The sequence below is a fragment of the Hippoglossus hippoglossus genome, chromosome 22, assembly GCF_009819705.1.
Source record: "Hippoglossus hippoglossus isolate fHipHip1 chromosome 22, fHipHip1.pri, whole genome shotgun sequence".
NCBI lineage: Eukaryota > Metazoa > Chordata > Actinopteri > Pleuronectiformes > Pleuronectidae > Hippoglossus > Hippoglossus hippoglossus.
Window position 1 is genome coordinate 21,257,020 of NC_047172.1, and position 27,670 is coordinate 21,284,689.

Below are 27,670 nucleotides of genomic sequence, written 5' to 3' on the forward strand. Positions count from 1 at the left end.
CAGTTTGTAGCAGTGGCAGCAAGGACTCATCAACATAAGGGACACAACCACAGCTCATTCACAGCAACGACAACTGATCTTCTAGTTTGTGTGTTTGAGCCAAATGATTCATATTAATTATTTTGTTGATATTTAGGTTCTGTTTTTTAATTCATATGAATTGTTGTGAGGGAACGTGTGCTTATGTTAATTTGGTTGATTATTGTGGGAGTGAGAGAGCGCCCACCCCTTGCTAAGTAGTAGCACCTGCGCCTTATCAAGGTGTGTTCATTTGAAGCTAGAGCCTCTTGCAGGTATGAAACTATATAGTTTAACATTACTGCTCAGGAATAACTTTGATGTGATTTCACCTGGGTTCTGCAAACTGATTGGAGTTTCCCTGAACTTTGAATGAACAGGTGAACAGCTCTTTGTGCAGCAGCAGTGGTGCAGCTTCAGGGTTCTGTGGACTGCAGCTGAATTATTGCAGGTCACTTTTATAGCTTCAGAAAGAAAGCCACAACCAGCACTTCCACAGACCAAGAAAACCCCCCATCCCACACTCGGTAGGTTTAGAACTGACACTGTAATAGTCTTCTTAAATGACATAACTACAATTGAGAAAGAAACAATGAATACTTATTGGTTTTCTTTTGTTAGCCTTCAAATCCCAAATCACAAGTAAGCATTATGGTATTTGTGTCTGAGTCAGTATGTGCACGCGCACAAGCATCAGGGTATGCCTACCACCTCCTATCAGAGTTCTCCATCACTATGCACCATGGTTAGCTTGCTTTTCTGATCCAGTCAGATTAGCTATGATCTTAACACATCCGTCTGATCCATGCAGCACACTGCTCTAAACATGCTCCTATCTCCTTTTTAACACCAGGTCTAAGCTACACTGCAGTTTGCAGGCTCTCTCATAAATAATGCAACATACAATGCATATATGCCATAAACATCATCTATGGTTTTGTTTCCTGGAGGATCTGTTCAATTTGACTTTAGGGTGTAAGCCCACTTTTGTCCTTGAATCCATGATAAAACCATAATACATCATTTAGGGAGACATAATTCATGGAAAGGCTGCACATTTGGTGTGACAGGTGGTGGAAACAAATACTGGGAGCTGGTCAACAAGTCCTTTCCAGTAAAAAATTGAGCTGGAAACACATAGTTACAATTGACGGAACTGAATAAGTAGTGACTACATAGCCATGCATTTAAGAGACAGATACCGCAATTGTCAACAGGCAAAAACCCAAAGTCGTTACAACTCCACATGTTGTATTTACTGTGTATTTGCATTTCAGTCATTATATTTTACTGTAACACTGTCCAAATAAAGTCAACTGTTTGGTTTTGTTATTAGCCATGATACACATCATTTACTGCACACAGATAGAAGTTGTAGGAACATATTTACATATAACCTTGTCATGGACAACTGCTTTATTCTACCAGTAGTTCTGAGTTCTGAGTTGTCTTCTACACTTAGTTTCCATTTTTCTTCTATATTGGGTGTCTTAATCTCTGTGTTTGCTGGTTCATCTCACAAACACTGTGAGTCTGTCGTGAGATGTGTAAATATATGTTTAGCTTTCATTGTTCACTCACAAAGCCTTTTTGCAGTTCAATCATTATATCAAAAGAACATGTTCAAACATCTTTAAACAAATTCCACATTTACTTGCTGATTTCTGAGCCTGTGTTCAAATCTGCTTGAGGACAAATACAAACCATGACTCCAATGATCTCCCTACATATCCTGTATATTAATCATAAAAAGGTCTATGTATTTAAAGATTGGGTTGGTAATCCTGGAAAAGCTAGCAAGAGCAGGCTATACATCGCATCCCCCTCCAGTCTTTTTTCCAGACCCTATAAAGACATGAATAGGATTTCAACAAATAAGATAAAAAAGTGTTTTGGATACAAATTACTAACCTCCAATGACCAGAAACATCAACCTGCTTTGTATCATAGTGTTTCAGGTTGCTCATCACTGATGAAGATGATGTTATGCAGAGGCTGCCCTTCACACCAGGTTACAGGAGCCTTTGTGTGTTAAATAATATACCTGCAGAATTGAACAACATACAACTTCTAATGTTGGGTTTTAATTCAGTTGAACTTGCTTATATTTTTGACCAAGCTATAAGACCAAGATTCAATGTGGACCCCCTTCCCTTAACTCTGTAATGGGGTTGGCATGCTTTTAAGACATCAGTGATGTGCTCTTGTTGGTAAATCTCAATGGAGGCAAAGATAACTCACTCATGCTGCAGCGAGCCAGCATCTGACAATCGGCAGTGGCCATAGCAACCAAGGTTGTAGTGAGGGTCCTCAGAAGATAAGACAGGCTGACCAGTTGAGGATTAGACAGCCATAACGCACAGCCCTCAGTCTCATGGCTAAACAAGTTCTTTCTTTGTATAAAAAAGTAAACAATGAGAGTTATGTAAAGTGTGATGTAACCAGTGCTGTAGTGCAATGCGTAAACCAACTTCGAAATCACCTCCGATTGTATTGTAAAAAGGGATTTTGTAGGGTGGTAAATAAAATCCATGCTGATTATTTACTGGCATCACGTTCGGTGCAGCGTCTCAGCAGCACCCGCAACAGTCTCTGTGTTTTTCTGTTATTTCCCTCTAGTCTCTCCTCTTTTCCCCCCTCTTCTCTCTGTACGTACGTTGACAAATTAAAGTACCCATGATGGTACTTTATCATGGTATTTAGTTTTGCAACTATACACAGAATATATAGTGCAGGACAGCTCTATAATACATAATATAACATTTGACTCAATAGTTGATGTAAAAAATTATACCCACCATGTTTGATGAAGTGTAAGAATTGAAAGGGTATAAAATACTACAAATACTACATTGTTCACCCAATCTAGATGTAAAAGTTAAATAATTAACCTCATTCTAGTTTAATTCGAAATTCTGGCAATATACTAGAGGTGCAAGAGTTTAAAATGATTCTGGGTTAAGAATGGCAAGTTAAATATAGAAGTGTTGAAATCTAGGGCACCATATATGTAAATGATGTCCTTATCTCCTCCCTTATTTAAATTATGATTTAGTTTTGCCTAAATATCTAATCTAAATAAAAATTACTTTAAATAAGGGCTGTGTTGTGCTCTGCGCTCTATTTTCCTACATTTCGTTGTCCTGTCCTGTTGGCCAGTCACATGCCTGATTATTTCCTCATGTAATATGGTATATAATTTGCAGTAGATTCACTCTCAGTATGTTGACCCTCTCTCTTTTCTCCCCCCTCCCCTCAGGCCCTCTCCTCCGTTTTCTTCGAGCTAAAATGAACTCATTCACCAGTTCCTACATCGTCTGTTGTTACAGACAGTTCCAGCACTACCAGATCTTCGCCTGTCTATCCTGCCTGGCCATCGACTACCTGCAGGTATTGGACACGTCTGTTTGCAGCTCTCGGGATTATTCAGAGGAAAAGAAAACACCTAGTTGACCGAAACCTGAGTAATATCATGGGAGTGGATCATAAAAAGAAAATTCCAGAGAATGATGTCATGGCTTTTGAATCTTCTGATAGGCCAATTGACAGGTTGAATGGAATTGTGATAAGGTGAATTCAAGGTTAAATAATCTGTCTGTAAACAATTGTTGGAAAGATTTCTTGTGTAATATACAATGTGGAGGTCCTAACTGACTTGCCAAATTATAGTTTAACATGAAATCTGTGGAGTGGAAAAAATTATTAGTTTTAATGACTTCAACTTAAGTGAACTTCTGACTTTAACTGTAAGTCTTGCCACTAAAATGCATCTCCTTACAGTCCTGCAGCATTGTGAAAAAAAGGTACGCAGTTGTCTGTTGCCTCATCGAATACCTTGGGGAATAACAAGTAGAGTTCTTAAAATAACAATTTACTGCCCATAAATCAGTGCATCCCTAATGCGAACTCGAAAAGGTGTCATTTACACTGTGTTTTAAGCCTAAATGTCCGCTGATATCTTCCAACACGGTGCATTCAGGGACCGTCGGTAATAGTAAAGTCCGCTAGCTTAGCCACTTCTGGTGGACTTTTAGGCTTAAAACATGATGGAAATGACATCGTTTCGAGTCGAATTTGAATGCCGGGGCTTAAGGGCACTTGAATGACACCACACGAGCAGTATGGAGGCATGTTATGTTTTTCTGTTGTTTTATTACGTCTGAAGATAGGTCAGTAATGTCTTCAATTATATTGGATTTGGCTGCAATGCAGTTTACCCCTGAAACTCCAAAAGTGTTTTATGGACTCAAACACTTCACCCACCCCTCCATCGGCATAGGGGTGAGTAGATAATAAGTGAATTTTTTACTTTCTGGTTGAACTATACCTTTAAGTGACAATGTCCAAATAGTAATGGCCCATTTTTGGATAAACTAAATATGCAAGAGTATTCTTACATGCCACTGTTTATGAAACACAATGTTTGTTCTTTGCTGGAAAGATCTGTGGCATAAAATAAGATTATACCCAGTTCTATAGGCACCACTATACCTCTGGATGTAGCTATGTTATCCAGCACACATGTATGTGGGCGAAGAAACATTTGCATCGCTGATCCCTTTTCTCTTTGACACATTAAGCTTTTGTTTGTTTTTGTTTCATACATCCAGCAATCTGAACACTCATCAGAACGCTCATCAGATTTCCATCATAGAGGGCAGTGTTTTCTCCTTTCTAGTTTAAACACTATACAGGCCAGAAATTGACTTTCTAGAAAAATATGATGTACTTTAAATCCAATATTGTCTTGATACAACAGAGCTTATGAGCTTTTTCAAATGTTTCAGAGTTTGCTGCTTCATCAAACATACCAAACAGAAAGCTCTCAGTAAAGCCTCTAAGATCCCATGTAACTCCATACAGACAAGCTGCGTCCTGTTACACAGTGGGCTATAAATCCCAGCAGATGTAAGCAGGTTTGAGAAGAAAAAATAAATGCTTCATAGAGAAAAGTATTGTTTCAATTTAGATATTTAACAAATAATCTGCAGAGAAGTTCAGGGAGAAAAACTGTCTCCAAGCAGCATTTTTTTTCTTCTTTTTTTTTTGTTTAGAGAAGTTGACGACAATGAAAAGGAAACAAGTCAAGTATGACGAATGACTTGTCAGCCTGTAACCAGAGTCAAACAAAGGCTCATGCACACAAACTCAAGTTTTTAATTAACTCAGCCATGACCACGTAATTCAACAGTAGAAGGAAGCAACTGTTAATGCATTTTTAAAGAGTTCTTTTTCCTGTTAACTAAGGTTAATCCGTTCTTACTGAGCCCCACAAAAACATTTTAATCATAATCAGTATTCTTCCATTACTCACATTAATTTTTACTAATGAGCAAGACAACAGATACCTTACAAAGCAATTCAACATGATTTAATTCTTAAGTAAAAAACATATGTAAACATATTGCCAGCAATCAATATTAGGGATCAATACTACATCTTTTAATTAGTAAATCAATAAGTCATTGTGCAGTTTAAATCATCTCTGGATTTCAGAATAGTTATTTTTTTAAATACTTGATTTCTTATCGGTCTTTAAGTTATATGTTCCAAAACAAAAGAGCCTCCCTAAATATAAATGAAGGCTTCTGATAAATGTATTATTGCATAATTTAATTGTAATCCATCAGATTACAGTAAATTTTACTTTAAATTATAATTTAACTACTCTGTTATTTTACAAATCACCCTCAGATAAACAAGCTAATCTGAACCACAAAAACACTTTCATGATAAAAACAATTTGATCCATGCTAGCTGTGTGTGTCTGTGGATGTCAGTTGGGTTCCTCAAATAATGTTTCCTGATGATGTTGGTGGTCCCTTGATGAAGGTTGTGTTTGAAACATCACAACTATCAGATGGATTGTTCTTTATCTGGTTGACTCCTTCATGTCCACCAGATGACAAATTGTAACAACTATGGTGAATCAGTCCAGCGTTTTCCACAGAATGAATTCAATCTATGGCTGTAACGGGCACGAAGGCAACAGATTCCAAGTGACAGTTACAAAGAATAAAGAGTTAAAGATGAGTTCTCGCATGCTCGGGAGAGAACTGAATTACATGCGACTTGCAAGTTCGCAAACTACGGCACTATAAACTGCATGGATGCTAAAAACTATGGCCCGAATGCACAGTAGCGTGAGCAAGCACACGGCATAAAACTCTGCCCTGTCAAACATCAGCGTGTTAGCAATGTTGTTGTGTGCATTTTGGCATGCTAGAGTAAGCATTGCTATAATGCTATATCACTGTGACTTACAGCTACATCCGACAAGCCTGTACACCACAAACTGCTGCCATCCACAATCCACCGGTACAATCTCACAACACAGCTAAATAGAATGGGTATCAGTATGACACATTTAATAAAGCAAGATTAGTTAACCAACACTAGTATATACAATGTTGTTTATTACAACGCTTACATTAAAGATATTGGAGGCAGCAGTAGCAATCCCTCACCGTCTCAAATACTTTAAACTCAAACCAGACCTGTGACAGCTGCTCTGATAGTGATAGTTGTGGTGCTAAAATAATCAATCTATATGTGGGTCACCTCTCAACCATATTTTCTTGTTGGCAGGGTTGCGATAAACCCTAAGCACCTCAGCAGTCAAATCTTTTTTTACATTCCTCCACTCTTTGCACTTCATGTACCTTTTTTACAAGCTTCATCACATATGAAATCTACTCTTGTTTCTTGTGACATTTGTCTGTTGTGCTGTTATCTCCCTCCCTCCATATTTCTTATCAGTGGTGTTATTACACTGCTTTGTGCACCAAGGAGACCAGAAGGGAAGCCAGTGTTTTCTAAATAGTCTCAACCCACACTTCCATACAGCTTGAGAAACTGCACCATAATTTTCATCTCCAAAACCATCTCAATATTAGTTTGCATTCTGTTGAGTTGAGAATTCACTGGAGGGACTCGGTGTAATATTGTAGATGCATAGTGCACAAATATCCCTTCAAAAGAGGAGAAAGGTTTAAAAAGAAAATGTAGAGATTTATATTTATCTGGGTATCCTCTGTTAAAGGGATGAAAAAGAAACTAAACCAGAAAAACGAATGAGCTGGGCTGAGGCTTAACATTTGTTGCTAAGGTCCTAACCGTTGATTTGGATGACTGATGTGAGAAACTGGGGGAAGGGAAAGGGGTACAAAGTGCAAGAGCTACAAGCAAGCTGAGAAACACAGAGGGTCTCTGATGTGAGCTGCTTCAAAGACCCCCCGGGGAACTACAGCAAAGGTAGAGCCATGTCCAGGATGGAGGATGAATCAGACCCTACACTCACCTCTGCAGGTCCCCAATGAAAGCAGAAAAGTGTCTGATCACAGCCATGGGGAGCCCTGCACTACCACACACAATGTCACAGTGTGTGTGTGTGTGATCTTGTAGCTGCTTTCTCAACCAAAAGAGAAGCCCTTAGGGAGATACCATCAAAAGGGCCTAATTAATCAAAGTAACACAGCTGCGGTGCAGGTGGAACACAAAAGAGGGATTCTGAGAAGAGCCACATACGCCCCTGAAGATGCCAAACATGCCACCATCTCATCCCAGCAACGCAAACCCAGACCTCCAGGAAATCCCTTCTCTGAAACTGCATGAGTTTACTTCAGTTGTACATATGGGTTGAGCTCCGGTGCACAATTTAGCCAAGCCCAGGTAATTCCAGGGATGAATGCGGGTCTGTGCCCACTTAATTCAACATTACACACACACACAAATACATATCCTCATTACCCTCATGCTCAGGTCAGGATCAATAGGCTGATTGATTGAGTAAGGACAGAAATCTTGGCAGCAGGCAGGATATGGGTATGGGAATGAGTATGAAAGACACTGGCCCTCAAGAAACCAATCGATCTGACGTCTACCGATCGATGGTCCACTCAAGACTAAGTGAGAAGCGTCTGGAAGTTAAAATAGTATAGTAGTCTCCCTAATATCAGAGTAAGAAATACATCGCTATGACTTCATGGCAATTGAATACAGGAGGAAGTGACTGAACAGGTGCCACATTTTAAAATGTGTGAATTATTCCGTTCAGCTCATTCAACATCCTGTCATGAATTCAAGTGTTGTGTAAGGTTTAGAAGTCAACACAATTGCATCAGGGTTGTGCGGTGACAAGGTAACATGGTATCCTGGGATATTTGAAAATAGCAATGGTGTCAGATTTATTACTGTGGTTTAAAAAATCCTGCTGGATATCATAGATGTTAGTGTTGTCGCTTAACATTTGTTATTTCTAGTTCTGGTGTTTTTCAGAGAATAAAATTGGAGCATCTATCAAAGTTTTGTCATGTAAAAATAATCAACTTTATTCTATTTTCAAATAAGAATTGAAGTTAGAAAAAAAGAAATTCAATGTAATGAAATTCACATAAAATTTTAAAAAATGAACATAAACATGACATGAAAAATCACAGTTGATGTGCACTGCAGTCACCATGTGGCCAAAAATGATATAGCAGATATATATAAATGATATAATGACATTTTGGGCAAGGGTTTAAAATTGGAAACTGTCCAAATCTGCAAAGCACTGTTCCGAAAAAACTGTAATTTTATTGTTCCGATAAAGCATTTCACAAGGGACAACCAAAACCAATTAGCTATGTAATTGTAGGTGCCTTCCCCCGTTTAGCATGTATGACAATTATCACCACAGGCATTAGACCTACTAAATAATAGACACATACGTACATTAATTCATAAATACTAACATACACACACATACAGAACATACACACGTTGGGAGATGTCACCAACCAAGCACAAGAATACTAATTGGATATTCTACAGACTGTATCCTAATTACATCAGAATGATATTGACATAATGAGATTTTGTCTGTCTTTGAAAGGTATGCTTTACTTATAATTGCTTGCCTCTGTTTTATTTGTCTTTTAGCTGTAGTTCATTAAACACAAGAGACAAGGAGAGAAAAGAGAATGACAGAGTCTTCGTGGCTTACACAGGTGATTACTACCAGAGAGAGTTTTTTCATTCTCTTTCCGTGTTCTGCACCAGCACCAAACTAAATCACTAGTCTACTACTCCATTTATTACGAAAGTCAAAGTCAAAACTTTCCACAAAGCAGGTAAAAAACTGATCTGCTCTTTGTCTCCTCACAGAAACTGAGAGGTGATCTGGGGGTCGTGATGTTATGGGGGGCTTCAGAAATAACGATTCAACTTCAGAAAAGTAGTAATACATTATTGAAACAACACAGCAAATAAAAAGTGATTAGCTGAATCCAGTGCCTGATATACTCGGTTGACCTTGCTTTTTAGTGCAGGTCAGTTCATTTAAGAAGAAGGGACGAAGGTGGGTCATTTGCTGAATTATTGACAGTGGAACGACTGTTGGGTCCTCTGACCACATACTTGACAACAAAGACTGAAGGGATGGAGCGGGTGTCATTGGCTCCAGGACTTAAGGGTTAGAGGTTTCATTGATATTCAGCATCTCTTGGGTCTCCATGATGCAGTAACCTCTAGGCTCTGAAAAGCCCTGTAGGTTAACTCATTGATGACGAGACAAAATCAGCCTTAGCTCACCCAGAGCAGATCATTAGCAGTGAGTGATCAAGTGATTTTGTGATTGTGAAGAATGAGGGCTGACAGGAAAATTTATGTCCTGAGGTCCAACTTCTGATACAGAGCCTGCCATTTCTTTTGTCATGTATGAACTTCAGTATTTCAGGGCTCCAGACTACGACCATTTATTGTTTTTGGAGAAAGTGCGACTAAATTTTATAACTGGACTTGCAGGTTTAAAAAAATAATTCTCATCATATACGCCATTACGTGAAATACCAGGAGCAAGCAAAAATATGTGTGTGTGTTGGATTCCACACTCCTCAGACTCCTCAGACTCCTCAAACACACGCAGTGAGGCAGAGATAGGAGGAGCAGAGCCTCTTAACGTGAAGAGACCGGAAAGAATTTCCGGCTGGTGAATAACAGTGCCAACAACAAGTGAAAATACAGGGTTTCCACTACGGTCCGCCGCTGCACAATGATCAGTGCTGCAGCTTCATGATCAGGGCAGAAGAAGTGGTTGGTTTGTACCATGCTGGAGTTTCCTGTGTCCTCTCTCCTGCTAACCTGCACTCACTTTAACTATAAAACACAAAAACTCTTTACAAGTTGATCAGTATATGAAATTTACTTCGTGTTTGTTTGATCGAGAGTTTATGAAGCTTTATTTAAACATAGTGAAAAATGAGTTGTCAACATTTTGTGGGCGCTCAATCGATTTCCTGTTTACTGAGCTGGTTACATATACCATGTGCCAAAAGTTTAATATTTATTCAAGAGCAATTTTTGTTAACAGAGCCAGAGAGTCTGTTTTTTATTTATTGTTTTGGTTGTGTGTGTGGTTTATTTTATTTATGTTATATTTATTGAGATTATTATAATATTAAAAATTCTAATTCAAATATCAGACTGAATGTTAAAAAAAATTGAAATTCATTGCTCTCTGAAAGGGTGTACTTGCAGGATTATGATTCTATGCTTTAATGTGTCAGATACAGAGGCTATTGCAGTTATGAAATGAAATTTAGGCATGCGATTCGACTCCTTATCAGCAGATACTCAATCATAAAATACTAGATTGAGATCTGGGCAAAAAAGAAAACTAGAAATGCCATACTGCAGTTGTTTGCCTCTGCCAACCAGTGCAGTTTGTGTGAGATTTTACAGATTCATATAAGGTCAATATGAACTTCAGTTCGTTCAAGTGACAACTTCGGCCTCCAGGTGGTCTTGAGATATTAAATTCAAGAGGCCAAAAACATGTTTGAACAACAAAATCTAATCAGTTAATCCATGAGTCAAAGTTATAATATGTACCAGATTACTAATAATTACTAATATAAAAAGAATTCTCAAGAAAAAATCTGTGTTTTAAAAGGTCAAACTGACCTTTACCTCTGACCTTCAAGTACTAATCAGTCCAAGTGAAATGTGGCAGATGTAATGAAATTCGGTAAAGGCGGTCCTGATATATCACATTCCAAGTGAGTGTTTGTACCAAATTCAAAGAAATTCAGAAGAATGGGACGGACGGATAACCCAAGAACATAATGCCTCCAGACACTGGCCATGGCAGACGTGGAGGCATAAAAAGAGCAATGCTGGGACTAGTGTGAAAAGTCAGAGAGAAGGAGGAGCTTGAATGAAACTAGTGTAACTGCTAATTTCACTGGGTTCACATAAAGCTGCAAAACACACGACAAGTAACAATATTTGATAAAAAACGCCAACAACCAGAAATGAGACAATATGTTAACCACAGCACGTGAACTGCCTCATTGTGTTGGTTCAGAATAAACCTTTTGATCAAAGGTTCATTAAGCTTAACTTTTAATTCAGGCATTACCATTCAGTCATGATTGGACTAAAAAAGTCACAGAACACATGAAGTCAGAATAGAATAAAACAATTATACTTTATAATAAATAAAGCTTGCAGTACTTTTGAATAGAATAAGTACTCAGTGAATAACATGTGTTATATGGTTAATGACGTTTAAAAGAAAATTTGACTGGTTAAGTAATGACTGCTTAACAGGTTGCAATTAGCAGCATTAGCAGCGGGTTTGGGTACTGGGTAAAATTGGAAAAGGCTCTAAATATATATAAATTAAATGAATCACCATCTAACCCATTCACTCACCACTTGAACAAAATTATTGACCAGAGATGAGAGAGCTGGTCAAGAGATGGTCAAGGGTTGGACTCCAAACCCTGATGATAGAACCGTGCAGTCTATTTTAAGGTTCAATTACACTGGTATCCAAAGGTTGTTGCATTCTGTCTCCACACTTGTCTGTTCAGTAAGTAACTTCACAATGTATAAAGGTGGAATGCTTGCAGCATAGATGAGTTTGGCTGACTACACCTGAACAAGTGTAATATTGCTGTGAAGTGCATCTAACACAAAAGGTCAGAACAGCAGTGCTTTTACCCTGTACAAGACTTGGTGTAGCGTGCTTTTTAATGCACTGACGCACCAGGTCACATGGTCCTTAACCGTCAACACTAGCTGAGATGTTATCTTGTTACCATGGTAATCAGAACATCAACTCTTACAAAAACGTCCTCTGTAGAAACCACATTTCCCAAAGAAATACTCTGAAGGGAGAAATGGCTTTTCAGTATAAAGTGCATTTATCTTATTAACTCTTTATCTGAATAAGGTACTCTGCCCTTCTTGACATCAACCTGCTACAGTGTGCTGAATGTTACAGTCCATTATCTGCTTCTAATCTTCTTATAATGACTTACTGACTCCTTACTATCAGGCTTTTCTCTACCATTTGACAACTGCAACAGTTTTGAACTGTGACTATGAAAAAACTATGCTGAGAGTTCTCTTTTGCTCTAGAGAAAAATCATTTTGTACTGGCTTGTCTATATGAGGATATTTATTTCTGAAAAAGTGGAAGACGTCTTAGATTTGAGTAGTAGACAAGTACATGTGATTATATCATATAAAAATATACATGTATACACGTATGTATTTACATATGTACTTATCCATATATTTATACAAGTCAGAAGTTTATGTAAAACATGGCCACAGTTTTAATTAGGTTAACATACATGGCAACCAATAGCAGTTTGTGTATATATCACTACCTTTGTTTCAAAGTACTTTGAAATTTCTCAATATTCATATAGACTGCCTAGGCTCTTCCATTATATAGGAGGCCAGAGGAGATGCTATTCTTTTTGACCACACCGTATTTTATAATTTTATATTGATGTTGCACAAAGCAATGGCAGTCTTGCCCTGCATGTACTTTACTTGCAGGATGAAGAATGTGTACATGAAAAGAAGATTTGTCGTGGACAAAAGGTCATAGGTCGATTGTATCAGTGTTTAACAAACAGTGGTTCAATCTATGGTCTGGGTGAGCCTGCCAGGTGAGCCAAGTTTGTTTTTATTTGGACGAGAACTGTTCAATTTATAATACATAACCACCCTTTTTTTTGTCCCACCCAGGTCTGACACATGTGTGCTGCCATTGAGGGAGCCATTTACCTTTTATTTAACAGGTGCGGTTTCAGATGGCGGGGCCAAACCCAAAGCACAGTCTTGCTTCAAATGTCTACTATTTTACAGCCGAGAAACAGATGAGTTGAACAAATTGCCTCTCATCCAATGTAATAGTTCATAATTATTTACTCAGATAAGAAAAGTTGTGGGTGCAGAACAAAAGCATTGGATGGCTTTCCTGTCTGTCTGGTAAGTAGAACATTAATCCGTCCGAATGCAATCTCACTGGTCAGAGGTGAGGGCAAACACACATTCACACATTTTCTATGGGATCATTTTAAATCCATCTCTGTGAAACTTTGTGTGAAGCTTCTGATAAATAAGGGTCACCTTCATTGTTATTCACCAGTTTATATCTACTGGACAGTGCAAGGACAGGGTCAACCCTGGCATTTCCATCCTTATGAAAGGATCAGGAGGGTATCCCCACAGGGACTCATTGAGGCACTGCAATAGGCACTTAAAAGTTTGTGGACAGCTACGTTCAAGTGCCTACCAACTGAAGCCTTCACTTTGAACCACGCTTCTTAGTTGTAGTCTGATCATCAGTTGTGAGCAATTTCTTTGAAATGAGGTCTAATTAAATGGTGCTCTGCACTCCTGTTGGACAATCTTCACAATCTTCTCTCTTCAGTACTTAAATCTCTGTTGCTCTGTCTGGGAGCTGGAGGAGGTGTGTAGAAACAGTTGTTATAGATTGCATGGCTTTTGCCCTCTCTCCATCCCTCCCATACCCTCTCTCTTTCTCTTTACAACCAAGAAAAAGCAAGAAGGCTAAGAAACAAAACAATCTGTCTATGGATTAGGGTAAAAGCATTAGGGTTTAAAGCATTAGTAACAGTCTGAATTGTTTGGTCGGTGTGTGTGCATGTGTGACTCGATACCACTTAAAGGGATAGGGTTCGCCAAAAAATGAAAATTCACTCATTATCTACTCAACACTATGCCGATTGAGGGGTGGGTGAAGTGTTTGAGTCCACAAAACACTTTCGGACTTTTAGGGTTACAGCCACAGTGTTGTAGCCAAATCCAATACAGTTGAAGTAACTGGTTACTCCTTCTTCCAACATTAAAAAACAACAGAAAAATATTTAAAATGTCCCCATACTGCTCGTGTGGTGTCATCAAAGTGCATGACATATAATACTAATCTGATGATATAATAGTATAACTGTGCGGGGGAATTTGCGTAACTGAGTACTTTTACATTAAACAAATAAAATACATTTTCCTATGCTTGCAGGTTTGCATTAACTTTTACTTGTGGAAAACATTTTTACAGTGTGTACATTAATACTTTTCCCTCCCTCATTACTTTCCGATACTATTGAAAATGAAATTCACAGGAGTTTTAAACACTTCAAAAACATCAAAAAAAGTTTTGATACTTTTGACAATCCTGACTCAATACAGTAAATACTGTATGTAAAATAAAGTGGGGCAAAAATATTATTTATATTTATGTAAAGTATTATACATCAATTTAATACTACTATTACTACTATGAGTAATTTGTTAATAAATCAGACTAAATCTGAAACTTAAGTGTATGAGCAGTGTTATTAGACAAATGCAGAGAATGAGATCTGTTAGCGCCATTAAAACCACTGTAGGATGAGAATGTTAGCTTCAACATGCTGCTGTTCCCTCTATATTTGGCTTTTTTATCTTGAATTCTATAAAGCTCAGGCCAGCTAAAGTAATCCAGATGACTCCCTGAGTTGGCAGATGACAGACAGCCTCAGGGCCACTCTATTACAAACAAACAAATCAGCGGCTCCAGCTAACTGCGTCCAACTGGATATCTCCTCCTGCCAGTCAGCTCCAAGCTGCAACCCATGCTTCTCTATTCTGAGTGTGCGAGCGAGAAATCAATATGTAATCATATTCACATTTTCTTTGGCAGGAGACACTGGGGGCAGACATGGGATTGAGACGACCCGCTCGGCACAGTGAGGCCACAGGAGGCCAAACACATTCAAATGATATCTGTCTGTGTTTCACCTCTTCCACAGTGGCCTGATTCAAAATCTGCCCAGATTGTACTTGACAGAGGTGACTCTGTTTCAATCAACTTGATTAGTGTCACAGATATTTTGTACTGAGATCGTTTTTTTTGGATGGTTTGATTGAGTAGAGGTATATTCTTTGAGCTCTACCTCCCTCCACAGTTGCATCTGCTGCATGTCACTACCGGTTAGCCACTCACTGCTCTCTCTCAACACAAACGACTTACGTATCAAACAAATCCCTGATCACCGCTATGATTTGTCTTGATCTAAATGTTAAGTATTGCGTTTATGCTAATTACCTTGCCAAGGGCACTATTGCCTCATGCTCTTCTCATTACTTACTTTACCCAGAGCACTAATGTGACCAAGTGCCCCCACATATTTGCCTAGGGGAGGAGCAGAGTTGACTGTGAGGCAGTCACACGCTTGTAAGGCCAGGGACAACATGATGACAATGTGTGCATGAAAGCCAAGCAAAAACCTCAAAAATAACTGGAAACAGTTTTAATTAAACACAGTGAAAGCCTATTAGAACTTACAGGATAAGGCAACATTCAAAATTGCGCACAACCACTGAGGGAATGAACCTTAGCTCCATCAGTGCTATTGCCAAAATGTATTCTTCATAGTATAAAAGGCATTAATTATTCATTAATGGGCAGCGAGACTTGTGCTTGATCTATGCAACCTTGGTGATTCGTCAGCTTGCGTCTGTTCAACTCAAAGCTAATAAACCAGCATCTCTGGATAAAAGCAACACTGTCCGTTTACAAGCTTCAAAGTTGAACATCTTACAGCGGATGGGTTTGGTACTGTAGAAAACAGCCTGAGCGATTCTGCAGATCACAGCCATTAAGTATTCATCTCTTATTTCCATTCCTTTTAAATTGCAAGCCCCAGTGAAATGTGTGGAGACAGCAGCTCGCCCTGCTCAATTCAAAACATGCCAACTGCATTGTGGCTAACTGAGAACTTGAATGTGATTATGCACATAAATTTCCTTTGTACTATGTGTTGCCTACCTTCAATCATGATCAGCTCTTTTTGTGCATATACTGTACAAGCATGACATTAACATTAATGTGTCACCGGATGAGGGGGAAGGCTGCTAAAAACCAATGGCCAATTTAATTCCAAGGCACTATAGATCATCTCTTTTACATGTGAGCTTATCATATACATTTTTAATTGAATTCCTTTGGGATTTTATGTAGCATCCATTAAATCAACCCATTAATAATTATTTTAGGAGGGCAACAAACCCTATTCTGCAAACTAAATTTCATGACTGTTCTTTGATAAAATACATTATTGCTGGTTTTAATATCACATGTATTACCAAATATATAATTTTAAAAATCATTTATGGTTTGAACATGGCTCATAACCTTCTAGTGGTTCAATGGTGGATGGCCCATCCACCACCAGCGACCGCTCATGAGTGGGCATCGAGAAAGCTGCACTCATTTTTAAATCTATGCTGAAACTGAACCCAAAGGCACCACATCAAATACCATTCAGAGATGTGCCCCTTCTTCTCCTGCCCCTTCGCTGTCTCTCTCTCTCTCACACACACACACACACACACACACCGTTTTGCTCAGGACATTGGCTTCCTGGACTGGAGGTTCAAACAGCTCAGGACCACCGTGGTCTTGTCCTTCAGTAAACTCTGGATGCAAATAAATTCAAATTACATTTTTGTCGCAAAAGTTTATGTGCTTCTACCGGACCCCAAGACATACTAAGTAAGTCAATATTTTGTCTTGATCATACTATATAATTTTTTTTTTCAGAAATTGTCGGAATAATCTCATATTATATAATTGTATCAGTCGGTGTAAATAATGTGCACAGACTATATTTATTAACAGGTTGTACTGCAGCCTGCACCTTGGTTTCTTGAACTAGGGTCAGGGTAACCCTACTACTGAAGCTTAAACCACTGAGCTGAGCCAATGCACACACACACACACACACACACACTCTCGCTGTCATTTACAGCGTTAACTAGATATACAAGACAGACATCCATCATTTCTACATTCCACTCACACTAACTCTTTTCTCTTACAAGTCAATATATTTCCCTTTTCCAATTTCAGCCAGCGCTCCACCCATCTGGTCTCAGACTTGTGGCTCATGATAGGAAAAACACATTTAAGGAAATAAATAGACCCTTCTGTCTCCCTCCATTTCACCATCACCTCAGGAGATAAGACGACAGAAACAGTTTTCTCATCTTTCAAGGTATGAAAATGAACGATGCTTGAGAATATGGAAGATTTGCAAGCAGAGGCTGGCTCTGTAAATTATATTCAGCACTTTACCTCAGAAAACTATTTGGAGAGAAATATCTTGATAGCACTTCAGAAAACATGCCACTCTGCTTTATTGGGCTGGTGCCAGTAGCTTTCTGCTTAGACATAATTAATAAGAAGCTTAAAGCAAATAGCAGCCAGATAGCCCATAATGAACCGACACGACAAAAATATCAATGACTTCAAAAAACAACTTTCAAAATATCATGGATGATGCATCAGTTCAACATGAGCACAGAATGAAAAGCAGTAGATTGAGAAGGTTTGTTGAAAAATGAGAAGTCCCCTGCGATGGGGGAAAGTGATACCTTCGTTCTTACCTTCCTCCCAACCCTGGGGACTTCCTGTCTTCTTTTCTGCTTTCTCATTCCTTTTCCTCCCGCAGGTCCCCGGCAGCCACTATGCTCCACGTGAACTCTGGGATGCCGTCCAGCTGCTGGTCACATGTTCTGCTATTGCCAGGGCATCTGTGATCTGTTGAAAAAGGAGCCATTTGAAATTACATGGATTTATGACTATTTTGCCTTAATATTTACAGAAAGTCCATGATGAGGATGAATGAGTATCAAAGAGATAAAGTTAAATTATTCAATTATCAAAGAGAAAGGACATGTACTTCGACAGGGGCTATCATACTGCAATTACCGAACAACACTCAAACTTAAAGGCCATTTAATTAAAATTGTATTCACCTTTATCTATTAGAAGTATAAATTTGAACCCAGCGGAATATATTTGTCTAATCCAGTAGCAAATTAAAACCTTATTGAGTTGCTGTGTCAAGCGTTTCAGGAAAACCACTATTCACGCCGCCAAAACAAGCGTGTACACAGTCCGAGTGTGTTTACTCCTGTGTCCCGTATATAAAGTTTGAAAGAAAACCTTCCACTCAAGTTAAAACGTTTTCAGTGCGGGGCAGAAGCTTCTATGGACAGGACTAATGTTATATTGAAATAACCGATGTAAATGTACTGACTGACTGTGTATTGATCAATAGATCATTCTGTCCCCTCTGTCCGCAGTTGTCAGACGTCTCACTGTTATAATGTTGGTTGATAACGGTTGTTAATGCAATAATGTTAGTTGATATTGTTTGTCACTGTTGGCTGTTTGTCACGTTGGCATGCGGCTGATGATGTTACGAGTCGTGTCCCAATTCCTAGGGGAAGATTTTTTAGCTCTCTCCCTTGTGGCTCTGTTTGGAGGAGGACACTTCCAGCGAAGGGCACTTCATATGGGGGGGGTAGGGCCGAGGGAGAGGGATTGGGACAGGGCCAAAGTCTAATATTGCCTCATGTACAGTACAGTTTCAGTCTAGAATTACCACAGCTTTAACGGCCAGATAGAGAAGCTAACAAATAGAGGAATAACGTTGTGAGTGGGTTATTTTGTATTTTTAACATGGAGTGGCTTTTGGTTGCAACACATCATGTTAGGTCAGACCACAAAGTAAGTGTTGGTGCAGAGTGCACATTTTCTTACAGACTAGAGTGAAGAGGGTTATACAGATACACAATGAATGTAAAAATTGCTGCTGAGAAGCACAGGGATAAGTGTTATAGTTGGTATTACTGCTGCAATACTAAAAAAAATCCTCCCTAAGAATTTGCTCAGAGGGTAAATTAAGGGTCAGCTCTCCTCCCACTCATCCTCTCTCTGTCTCCATCTTTAGCTCCATCTGTCCTTCCCTCCCTGTGGAAAGACTTCACGAAGACACATCCCTGTGGCCACGTAAAATCACTGTTAGGAGGGCATGGTTACTTTCAAATGACTTTTCACACTTGGCTCCGATGGAGGAGAAGAACTAGAGTTGTTGTGTAGAAAGATGAGTATACAACACTATTTTTTTTTTATTATAGCCACTAAGACTACAGTAATCAGTAAGTGTAACTAATATTTTGGTAGTTAATAGCCTGCTATGATCACATATATATATATATATATATATAGTAATGTTATGTCTATTGATTGGGTAAGCAATGTCTGAGATATTGTAGGTAGGGCAGAACTGAGAAGATGTCAACATTGCATTAGGCTGTATGTAAATTACAAGGCTGTCCGCTTGAGGAAGCAGCTTGAGGAGAAGCGGATTTTACTACTTGTAACCAACTGACTTTATCATTTGTTTTTGCTTGCTCTTTCATCTCCATATTTTACTGAACCCTTCAGTATTGTGTGCCAATTTGTGTCTGTATTTATTGAGTGGTTCAGAATTCAGATCCATTTTCAGTACACATGCAAATGGCCAAACTGGAATTCTGTGAGGTGAGAGCACAAACCCATGCACGGCATGCCGCCCATTATCGAATATCTCTTTCCATTAACTGAGAGTAGTTCAAGCTACAATATTTAACATATATTATATTATAACTTAGAAGTTGCTGAACTTATTAAATGCTTAAAATGAGTTTTATCTAATGGGGTGGCATCAACTTTGCATTAGGCTGTATTTAAATTAGAAGGCTGTCCGCTTGAAGAGGCAGCTGCCTTTAGCAGAATCCAGGCAGGAGTCGCTCCCAACCACTTAGTGCCAGTAAGCATAATGGTTTCCATGCCTAAAACTTGTCATTTGGTAAAAAACATTGATTCTTGTAGCTCATTGCCACTGGGAACCCTGAGGGCTGATGAGATGTGGAGGAATTGATAAATTCAAGGTTGTGGTGAAAGCTAATTTCCCTTTCCTTCAATAAATGTCTTTGAAGTTGGAGTGGAATGATTCAGTTTGTTCGGCTGCAAGCGGCTTTATAGTTGCACTGAGCTGACATCAGCACACTTGTTCCAACTCATATACATAAATGCAAACAAACACATTGACTTTCAGTTCAAATTTGCAAGGATTACACCATTCACCAGATATGACAAAATGATCACCAGTGACTGCTGATATCCTTGCGGTTTTAAACAACTATTTACTTAATGTCAATCTACACATCGTACACTGTGAACTGACGTATGGGCAACAGATGCGATCAAAAAAACAACGTGTATCTTCTTGGCTGTTTCATAATCTGTAACAAATTCTGTGCCCAAAATATGTGAAAGAACTCTGCTCGAAACCAAATGTGTCAGTGGTGAGGCCTGCATATGGGTATGTTTGGCAATATTTTCAAAAACAGATGACATGCATTTGCTTACTTTACAAACTGACAGAAACTCACATAGCCACAAGTTTCAGAGCTGTCTCCTCACATTTTCCCACCATCGGATATTATGGCAATATTCATGCTCGCAGAAATACACTTGGCCCACTGACGAGCTAAGCACTTATGAGTGCTGCCAAATGTGGATGAGAGATAGCCTGTGATTCAACGGCGAGGCGCAAGATCTGGATCTGTCATCCAATTTCACCCACCTCCTGCATGTGCAAAGTGACTAAGAACTGATGACTCACCAAATGACCAGGGACATGGCTTTTACAGCCCATTCATTCACATTTTGAGTTTTTTCAAGGCAATAATATCCTGAATATATATATTGATATCCTCTTTTGAAATGGGTGAGTATGGGTCCATTTAGCTTTTGATTACACCATTGCACAATTTAATCAAAGGTACTAGGAGAGCTATCAATAGCAGACACCATGAAACTATTTCCCGCACAGTTTGCATTTCCTCCTTGTCTGTGTGTGTCAAAAGGTATCCTTGGTTTGCCCCCTAATGTTGTGACAGAGAGCCGTTAATGAGGAGCAGGTCATGGCAAACACGCTCTCTGGTAAAACGTTTGTTTTAATATTTGATTTGTCCCCAAGCACAGAATAATGACTGGAAACACTGTTTGAAATTAAATCAGACGCTCACTGTGAAACTGCAACATCTCAGAATGAAAAATTTGTGCCTATTTTAGGTTTCTTTTTCAGAAAACTTACTTTTGGCATCAGGCAACCTTCAATACGCATAGTAATAGTATGTATATATAATAGGGCCATAATAGGATATGACTCACAATTGGGTGAAAAACATGTATAATCAGTTATGCAGCTTTAATGAGTTGTGTTATGTGATGTGTTTCATGATTCCGTCAGAGACAGCTTTAGAAAATGAAATGTAGTGTTTCATTCATAAAAAGTGGTGATTATATTTTCTATTTAGTTGAATAACAATACAATAATTTATTAGGGGCAGGGTTATTTCAGCTGGTTCCAGCAGCATAAATCATAAAATACTTTACAACACTCCAGATCTCAAGAAATGCTAAAATTGCATTGGACACCGAGTCACATTTTTGTAACCACATAAATACTAAAAACTGAATTTTCTACAGGTCAGGTAAGTAGTTTCCATTAGCAGTCAGATACTATTTCAAGCTTCAATTTCTTTCTTCTCAAATCAACACTATTAATTGTTTGTAATCTCACCTGAATGTATCAGTGATGTAACCCAATATTGATTGTAATCATCACTGTTTAAATCTATTGCTCAATAACTCAAATGATCTAGTTCAACAGGCTCACAGCCTTATTGAAATGTTATATATTATACTCACAGAAAATTAAGATGTCTCACAGAATCTTGAAGGAAAACAAATAATCCATCAGCGACAACTCAACCCTTCCTGTGTGCTCTCAGCAAGATGTTGCCGATACAGTCTATGGGTGTTAAATTGCTCAGTGTAAGTGGACCCTAAATACACAAACAGAAGTGTAATTGAATATAGTTACTATGTTTATAGGATATACAACAGAAAAACATTCCAGCTCGCTGCAATGCTGGATCTAGTGTGTCTCAGCTGCAGGCTGTGATCCTGTCAGTGTCTGAGCCTCTGTGTGAGACATAAAAATGTGGTAAATGATGCTTTTAATCACTGCTAATCAAAGCTGGTGCCATATGTATTATTTAATGTGGGGAAGGAAAACTGTTTCAAAGGGAGGGATGCAAATGCTCTGACATGGACATACCCGGACACCTTATTATACACATGCAGGTTGTAAACTCCTCCTCAGCATTAAGAGGCAGCTAAATAAGCAGATTACACAGATTTATCATCCCTGTGTAGAATATTCAATATATATATATATATATATATATATATATATATATATATATATATATATATATATAAATAATCAAGTGCAGCTTGTTTAATGATATGGTTATGACCAAACAGATGCAATGGTCAACTATATCCATTGCCCTGGTCAACTTCAAAATTATAGAAAACCTGGTATTCTCTCTATTCCAAATTACACTGACTTGATGTCTCATATTAATCTAATAATACAATATACATGCTAATTCAAGGCGTAGGGTTCTTTGTGCAAGATCTGCAGTAATTGTGAGAAGATTGTGATGGCAAATAAAGTTAAGGAAAATAAACATTCGGGGTGTGCTATTGTCGGTAAGATTATAATAGAAGTGATTATTTTAAACATATATCTGTATGTCTGAGTTCTGCAGCTCAGGTTTCCTGCACGTTAAACGGCACATCACTGCGATCTGTTAAATATCCCAGAGATGGTGGACATTGGTTGCGGTGTTGCTTCAGATACGATGCAATAAAGCCGTAAAACATCATGGGGTCTGCATATTCCTCACAATTGTATGTACATATAACATTTAAATAGAAGACAATAGATCACTGCAAACAAGGCCTGTAAATGATGTGGCCCGTTCAATGAATGTGCTTGGGTGCATTAAAGGGAATTAATTCATTCTAAAAACACTGGTCAGTCTTAGCCCCTTGAGCATTGGAGACCGTTGCCAGTGGTTCGGACTGTGTTACTAATGACATGTGATTGGTTAATGAGCCTATCGCCACACTTCGACCCTGACCTCATTCATCAAACAGAGCAGAGATTGAGCGATGTGTCGTGTTACACAGCCCAAGGTCCTTGAGATGCCAGCAAACTGCCAGCAGCAGGTATGAGAGGTGTTGTAAAGAAATCATCTAAAACATAAAACTCAGATTGAATTGCCCTATACCCAATATGAGTTGATATTGTGTTTCCATCCTGCTAAGCAATTATATTTGTACTGTTTTCCCTGGGCTTGAGATAAAGGGTGGTTTTGAACATCATTAAAAGTGATTGGTTTATTGACAGCAAAAATTACAGAGATGTCCATAAATATTATGGAGTGAATTGTTGGCTAATCAGCATTTTTAAGGTCAACTGCACCATTTTCTGATTCTAGATTAAGGGATTAAAGTCAAATGTCCGACTCATCATTCCATGCAAACTTGTTCCTTCACTTTATCCTTAGCCTGCACTCTATCAATACTATAAAGGCGGCATGCTGGCAGGGGGTCAAGATAAATTCTTCATAACAGACCCTCTAAGGCCTTCAAAATATTGACGGAACTGCTGAAAAAGCCAAAACCATAAAATGCCCTTTGACTTACAGTATGTTCAAAAAGGTTCAAAATCATTAAAACAGTTGGAGGCTTCCTGACTATTTCAGTTAATAACAACTTAGAGTCTCTCTTAGTAGCAATAGAAAAAAATGTCTGCATATTCCATTAATGGTTGAATTGAATTTCCATCCAAAACAGATGTCATTGTCTGAAATGCATTATTTTTTTAAATTGGTGCCTCAATCCAGAGCGTTTATAAACAAATTAAATACTACAAAGGCATCTGGGATTTAGTGAATTCAGCAGTATACGCAGCAATTGACTGCCACCTGGAAAAGAGCTTATAAAAATATTTCCATCTTTGAGTTTGTTTGTTTGTTTTTTATCACATTAACAACTATGCAGCTTAGATTCAAGCAAGAATGAGCAGATGTTTCTCCAAATAATTTCATTGTTTTGTATCTTTCATCTTTTTTATTCCTGATATATGTAAAGTATCAATATCTAGTATGATATTATGATATACTTACTCTTGAATGGAAAACCCAATGTGTGAAACTAAAACTGTGACATTAATGGCACCTCGGTGTTTGAAGAATGTAAGTAAGACATTGAGAAATGGTGAAAAGATCTCTTCTGTGGTGGTACTTGGATTTTTGGTGACTCTTAGTTGTGATAACATTAGGCGTTTGCTTTATTCTGGAATCTGAAATATCTTTAACATCCAGTGTATGAATAATGAAAGATATTTAAAAACTATTTGAATGTGCATTTTTTGTTGAAATTAGTCACTCAAGCATACATGTGCTAATTGGACCTTGATTTAAACCTCCTCCACAACATTAAAAAGCTGTGCGAATGGAAAAATGTGCACACTGGTGGGGTTGGAAGGGCTGAATGATGCGACTCTAGGAGGATTCCATATTTAAGCACCTGCACCGCTGCTCTATCTTTTATATCTCCTGCCATTGCAAATATGTTTTATTCCACCGCTGTGTCTCATTACACAAAAACAGCACTACCAGCTGAGTGAGGCAGATGTTCTATTGTACAGCACGGCAACTCCTCAAGTGGCTAGCATCCATCTGAATGCCTGTGCTACAGCTGGCAGCCACAGCTGAACCAGGACAATCCATCTAGTTGAGTAAAAAGGTCTGGACTGAGATGAGGTGAAGATGGCGCAGAGGAAAGGTTTCACTAAACTGCCCAGCTGCTACCCCCTAAGGGAAGAAAATGGTGTAGCTTTAGGTCGAAGAGATTTCGGGTCAGGAGGCTCTGACATTACTGACAAAAAGTGGCAATGAAGTCTGGTTACCTGCACTGAAATGCAAAAAAGGACGTTATCACACCCTGTAGCCCCAGCAGCTAAAGACTGCTGAGGGAAGAGGAGAAGCAGGAGGGAGGGAGAGTGTGGGGGCAGCTGGTGGCAAGTGTCCAGTCAGTCTGTTTTGGCTTTTATGGTAGGTAATAAATGCCAGCGGACAGCAGATGCTGTTGGGACAGCTGAGATCTATCACTGCAGCCTAAAGCCATGTTCACCGCGCTAGGTTGTTGTGACCCGTCCTCTTCCAAATCTTTTTCTTTGTGTCCTCTGAAGTTCTCCTCTGGAACATAATGTCGCACCATCCAAACTCTTAAAGCCCCTGCAATATGGAAATCTGTTGATTTACATCCAGCATATGTATGGCTCTCTCAACTTTGAGTAGTTGTGCTGGATGAGAAACAGTCTTTTAGGATTAATAATAAGGTGGATGGATGTAGATTGAAATGGCATGAGTAGCTCTCTCTATCAGGTCAAAGCCATTGTATATACAATTAACCAGTATTTGTAATAAATACTACTATGGCTTTTAAACACTTTCACTGACATTGTCATTTCTATTTTATTATTATTATATTTAAAATATAATGATTAAATACATTTTAAATAATTATCTTAATAATAAAAAAATGTCACCATTATCCTGATTTTTTATATATATATATAATATATATGATGATTTTGTACTTGTTTTTTTTTCTTATTGTATTGCTTAAGTTTCTGTCTGTGTATCTACAGTTGTCCATTGCAACATTAGATTAAAAAACACATTAAAAAGCTTCTTATAAATATACACACACCTACAATAATAAGAACGAGAAAGAATAAGAACAACCTTAGTTCTCAACATTTGGTCTACCAGTCTACAAGATTGTGGTAATCACTGTGCTATTAGTCCTTTGGAGCATTTGTATACATCTGGCTTTTACTAACCAGATGTGATCCTTCCTGCTCCAGCTACGTCACGCTCGGTTCACTAGAGAGCAAACTCATCCTCTGGTTGGCAAACATGCGAGAGGTCAGAGCTCTCATCGAATGAAATAATAGAAAAATGTAGTCGGGTGTGTGCATGACAGATTGATTAACTCAAAAACAGTCGAGTGATCAGTTGTCTAATTGACACCAATCACGGCCTGGTCCACGGCAGGCTGTCACAGCCACAGCAGGCAGCTGGAGCACGGTCCCAGGCATTCACAGACACAAATGTCTTTCATAAACAGTTGGGTGACAGTTTGGTGCATGCGGGACTTTGAATCATCATTTACAGAATGACCTGCCACCCTCCAAGAGGTTCGAAAGCAGAAGAAAGGAAAGAATTATGCTGGAGCTGCTGCCTCCCAGTGACGTGACACAGATGCACATGCAGATGCTCATACCGAGGGCTCAGGTCGTCAGATTTCACTTCTTTTAACGAGTCAGCCGTGCCAGCTTGAGACCCCATTGGCCTTTTCCCTCCACTGTACAACATACATAACTTGTATCTTCTATTCATTGATGAATCACAATCTGAAGCTGAAGTTGTGTCCATCCTTCAATGATATTTTTACACTTAGAAAGATTTGTGCACAGCTACTGGTCTATTTTGGACTTTGAAGCTGGTGTTGTTTGTTGTTGATGTGGAGCAGAAATGGACTTGGACTGAAGACTAAAATCATGTTTTCTTCCTAATGAAAAATGCATGGGTCCCCTAAGAGCCTGTTTTTGTATGTATGATTTAGACATTTTAAGCTCATGGAAGATAATGCCAAAACATAGCAGCTTGATGTCTGTTTGCAAAATATGGCTGAACTAAGACTGAACCAGAAATGTATCCATGTGAATAAAGGGCAAACCTCACAAACAGGTTCAGATTATTGAACTGTGACTCAATAATGCCATGTCTTAGCATGAATATGGCTTTTACAAATCAGATAAATGATTATGTCAAGGATTTTATTAGTCATGATCCATGGTGACAGGGTAGTAACTGTACAGTCATCTTAAATAACAGTGAATCCAAGGTACTATTTAAAGTTGATTTAAGATATTGAGGACTGAATACTTAAATTATTATCATTTTAAAATACAGTAAACGTAATTTGTTTTTTTTTATGCTTGAATCATTTGGAAGGTTTTAAAGAAAAACATTTTTTTTTAATAATTTGCCATTGCTTTGTGAAACTACAGCCACAATTTTGGAAATAATTAATTAATAATTTAATTTAATTAATTATCCACACTAACTATAGGTAAACTAATCAGGATCCAGTCCTCTTCAAATACTTATGACTTCTGTCCTTCTATTTCTAACATCACAGTTTTAAAATAATATCAATGTATTTAACAACATGACACTGAAGTACAGTGGGGTTGGTCTGAGACCACACCCATACATTGTAGAAATGTTCTCGTCCAGTTTTTATTTTATTTTATTCTGAATCATTTAAATATTGAATATGCTGTAAAGAGATTAATTTATCATTTTTTTCAAATACATGTTTAGAAATTTGTTAGATGAACAGAAACCCAGTTTTGTGTGACGGTTGCATGGTTGATGGTAGAGGACAAGTGAGAAAGAGACATTCATGTGTGCTGATGGAGAGCTGATGCCAGGTGCCATGGTCATTTGGAAGCAAAGGATTTTGGAG

General features: G+C 38.4%; 1 protein-coding gene across 1 annotated transcript in view; it reads right to left on the bottom strand.

Moving 5' to 3' along the window:
* Positions 1-27,670, bottom strand: part of alk (ALK receptor tyrosine kinase) — a 349,155-nt gene that overhangs the window by 169,822 nt on the left and 151,663 nt on the right. Inside the window, 2 exon segments of the mRNA XM_034576116.1 lie at positions 17,743-17,806; positions 17,808-17,908. Of these exon segments, the coding sequence (XP_034432007.1) occupies positions 17,743-17,806; positions 17,808-17,908 (165 nt within the window).